Genomic DNA, 4,272 nt, shown 5'->3' on the forward strand with positions numbered 1-4,272 from the left:
TCACCGATGTCGGAATGCCGCATATTGGAATGACGATAGCCTGGTGGGGTCCATGTTAAAAAGGGGACCCCACCACCAACTCCCATTTGATCAATGTAGCATCAGCATAGCACTAATTTTACCTTTCTTTCATTTTGGTAGCTCTCAAATCACTTTACCACTAGGAAGATTGAGAAAAAAACAAGAATTTCTTTAGCAAATTCCCCTAGTGGGATTCTCTCAACATGATTAATGTGTTTCATCATAGACAGTATACATTAAAAATATAAAGATTTTTTTTTATATTATAAATATTATTCCATCAAATAAATCGATGCTTCGGTTACCTTATTATTTTGCTATTACTAATACTTTTTGTTATTGCTTCTTTTCCATTATTATGCTTACTACTGTATCTCTTTTTAATAATACTACGACTATATATTTTTGCTGAGCCGAGGATCTATTGGAAACAGCCTCTCTATCTTCATAAGGTAGGGGTAAAGTCTGCGTATACACTACTCTCCCCAGAGCCCACTTGTGAGATCACACTGGATTAGGTTTTTTTGTTGTTATTGTTGTAAATAGAAGGAAGAAAATTACTTATCTTTTAAATTCTTATTTAATATAGATATTTACTTGCGATTGACATAGTAACAAGACGTTGTGTTGAAAATTTTGTTTAGCATATAAAACATAAATTCTATGGATTTATATATAAGGTAAAACTGTATATACTCCCGGCCTCCTAGTATTTACAGCAAACTAATGAATATATGAGACGTGAGGGAGAGTGCAAATTACACTTATAGATTCTCACATGCGTATTTATTTAATTATTTATATATTTATTCTATTCCACTATTTGGATAACAGAAATGCCCTTGGCCTTTTGTTCTGCCTTAGGCCTTTGCCAATGTTGTCTATAAATAGGCAATTGGTCTCACTTCATTTCCTTAGGAAAAACACAAGATCCTCTAAGAGTACTTCAAGTGTTCTCCTTTGAATTCTTCTTAATTCTCCTCTCTTTGAGAATACAATATATATATATTTAGCTGAAAGAAAACATAACAAAACAAAGATGGAGAACAAAGCAGGATGTTTAAGTAGTTTTTTCCAAAGGGCAAAGCCTTATATAGCAATGATCTCATTGCAATTTGGTTATGCAGGAATGAATGTTATTACTAAAGTTTCCCTTAATGGAGGAATGAGTCATTATGTTTTGGTTGTTTATAGACATGCCTTTGCTACTGCAGCTATTGCTCCTTTTGCTCTTGTTCTTGAAAGGTATAATATAATTGCCCACAAGAAAATAGTTAAAACTTCTATTACCATTCTTGATTTATCTTGCTGTAAAATGAAAATAATGCTAAGTCTTTAAATTTTCTTTGTTTTGTACAGAAAACTCAGACCAAAGATGACTTTCATGATGTTCTTGCAAATTTTTGTATTGGGCCTTCTAGGGTGAGTGTCTCTCTCTCTATGTCCTATTTATGAAACTCAAATCTCAGATTTTCTACATAAGTTTAAGTTTTATACACTGACTTGAATAAACAATATATTTATACGATCAAGTCACTTCCAAAGTAGTTACTGATAACATGATAAAAATGATAATTAATGTGTTATCGCATGTTAAACTATACTGATAACGGAAAGAAATCTTAAACGATTAGTTTATATAGCTTAAATCTTTTTTTTACTTATTTAAAAAAATTTAAACCTATGATTTGATTCAATCAGGCCAGTGATTGATCAAAACTTCTACTATATGGGACTTAAGTTTACATCTCCAACATTCTCATGTGCCATGAGCAACATGCTTCCTGCAATGACATTTGTCATGGCTGTCCTCTGCAGGTACATATATACAAATATCTTCAATTTAATATTTCTTAATTATTATTCTACTCTTTTTCCAAAATTTTGAACTAATAAACAAAGAATGAATTCAGAATGGAGAAGGTGCATATAAAGAAGTTGAGATGCCAAGCAAAAGTTGTGGGTACTATAGTGACAGTGGCTGGAGCCATGTTGATGACATTGTACAAAGGACATGTTATTAATTTGGTTTGGTCAAATAATATCCATACAAATACTTCTAATGTTCCTGAATCCAATGAACCTACTGATAAAGATTGGCTTAAAGGTTCAATCCTTCTAATTCTTGCCACTTTTGCATGGGCTTCTTTCTTTATACTTCAGGTATGTAATATATATACACTAATTATTATTTTTAAATAGTTGTGGAATAGTTGTTGTTAATGTATTTTTGTCTGATGTTTTGTGACAGAATGTTACAATGAGGAAATACACTGCTCCACTTTCTCTAACTGCACTTGTTTGCTTTATGGGAACTCTGCAATCAATTGCTGTCACCTTAGTGATGGAACATAAAGCTTCTGCTTGGGCTATTGGTTTTGACATGAATCTTCTTGCTGCTGCCTATGCTGTATGTTCCTTTCTTTATTCCTCATCCCTCGTATAAATTCTAATAAAAAGGACATCTCGGTACACGAAGTATCCCGCTTTCACGCAGGGTTCGAAGGACCCTCATCCCAAGACGTGTGATGTAGACAGCCTGCTCTGATGCAAACATTGAATCCATGAGTCGACCCCATGACCTATAGGACACGGAGACAACTTTACTGTTGCTCCAAGAATCCCCTTTCCGTAAATAAGGGATTCAAAAAATTGCAAGAATATTACACCTTAGTAGTAGAGCCACCTTGCCACTTCACTAGAATATTCTCTTATGTCAAGGGAATTCAACAATTCATATATATATATATATATATAGAAGAATTGTCTTAACCCTATTTGGACAGTATAACCATTCGACAAAGGCGATTCAATTGAACCTCCTTCGGATCATGTGTCTCTGCCCCTTCTCATCCTAAAACCAACAACCATTGAGAATGACAAAATATAATTATGGATATTGTTTTACCAAATTTCAGGGTATTGTATCATCAAGTCTTGCATACTATGTTCAAGGTCTTGTAATGGAGAAAAGAGGACCTGTCTTTGTCACTGCTTTCAGTCCCTTGATGATGATCATTGTTGCTATTATGGGCTCTTTCATTCTTGCTGAAAAAATCTATCTTGGAGGGTAAGTTTAACTTTCTATGTCATACTCTCTCTGGTCCATTTTACATGTCCGTATTTATTTTTCAGTCTGTTCTAAAAGGAATGACATGTTTTATATTTTTGGGTTTCAGTGTGCTAGGAGCAGTGCTAATTGTGGCTGGACTATACTCAGTTTTATGGGGAAAATACAAGGAATACAAGGAGAAAGAAATTGAGGCTGCAATTCCTGAACCAGTGAAAGGAATTACAGAGAACAACCAAATGATGAGGTTAGAAGATAGAGAAGTAAATGACATAGAAATGCAAAGCAGTGCAGTAGCGATTAGTGTTCCAATGTCACAGCCTCCAATGTTGGCTAAGGAAGCACCAAAAGCTTGAGTTAAGTTGTGAAAAAAGAAAGACGAAAAAAAAAACACAATAAAAACAGAGTTTATGAGGTGGTTTAAGGAAGAATTAGAAGAGGGTATTTTGCTTTATTCCCCTTTTCTGTTATGGGCCGGGTAAATAATGGAGGTGCTATGTAATTTTTCGGCGTTATCTTTATACTAATTCCAGAGTATTTGATGGGAAAATGTAGTCTTACTACCAATTACTAACTACTTTTTCTGGAGAATATTGAATTATTATGGCAAGGTTTACATCTATTTACTGGAATTATTATGTCAAATTCTTTTATTTTAACTTTACGTCTGTATGGACCATTGGATGCCATATTATTTCTCTTGGCAAACCACAGCAGACTTGACGGAATGGGTTATGATTCAGACGCCTGATTTATTCAAGTTCGGATTCGAATACTAAGTTGATAAAATATTTGTAGTTTTAACAAAAATTTAAACAAGTGAATAGAAATATTAATGAACTATGTCAATTGTTCTTTATTCTTCAATTGTATTATCACTGATATTTCTTTTACTTTGGTATCGTTACTATTTTGCTGTCATTACTTTTCTTTTGTTTTTTTAGTATTTTCATCTTAGTTTTTTTCTTTTTTATTTTATTTTATATTTTTCATTGATTTTGAAAACTCTTTTCTTGAGCGGATAGTCTATCAGAAACAATTTTTCTACCTCACGCAAGATAGAGGAGATATGTGTATACCTCATCCCCTCAGACCCTACTCGTGAAATTGGGTAAAATACTGTTGTTGTCTATCTAATCTCTCGTGAAACCACTTTTGTTTGACAAAAAAATGCTCAGCTT

General features: G+C 33.4%; 1 protein-coding gene across 1 annotated transcript; it reads left to right on the plus strand.

The window, feature by feature from the left end:
• Nucleotides 1-931: 931 nt before the first annotated feature.
• Nucleotides 932-3,689, plus strand: LOC107823922 (WAT1-related protein At5g07050-like). Its single transcript, XM_016650635.2, has 7 exons — nt 932-1,266; nt 1,381-1,443; nt 1,723-1,839; nt 1,935-2,184; nt 2,273-2,431; nt 2,940-3,091; nt 3,201-3,689. The coding sequence occupies exons 1-7, from the start codon at nt 1,061-1,063 to the stop codon at nt 3,445-3,447; spliced, it is 1,194 nt and encodes a 397-aa protein (XP_016506121.1). The 5' UTR covers nt 932-1,060; the 3' UTR covers nt 3,448-3,689.
• The last annotated feature ends 583 nt before the right edge of the window (nt 3,690-4,272 follow it).

Source organism: Nicotiana tabacum, chromosome 5 (genome assembly GCF_000715075.1).
Source record: "Nicotiana tabacum cultivar K326 chromosome 5, ASM71507v2, whole genome shotgun sequence".
NCBI lineage: Eukaryota > Viridiplantae > Streptophyta > Magnoliopsida > Solanales > Solanaceae > Nicotiana > Nicotiana tabacum.

Coding starts and splice junctions, on each gene's coding strand:
- LOC107823922 (XM_016650635.2), top strand. CDS start 1,061: ATGGAGAACAAAGCAGGATGTTTAAGTAGTTTTTTCCAAAGGGCAAAG. Junction 2,185..2,272: donor CTTCTTTCTTTATACTTCAG/GTATGTAATATA, acceptor GTTTTGTGACAG/AATGTTACAATGAGGAAATA. Junction 3,092..3,200: donor GAAAAAATCTATCTTGGAGG/GTAAGTTTAACT, acceptor TTTGGGTTTCAG/TGTGCTAGGAGCAGTGCTAA.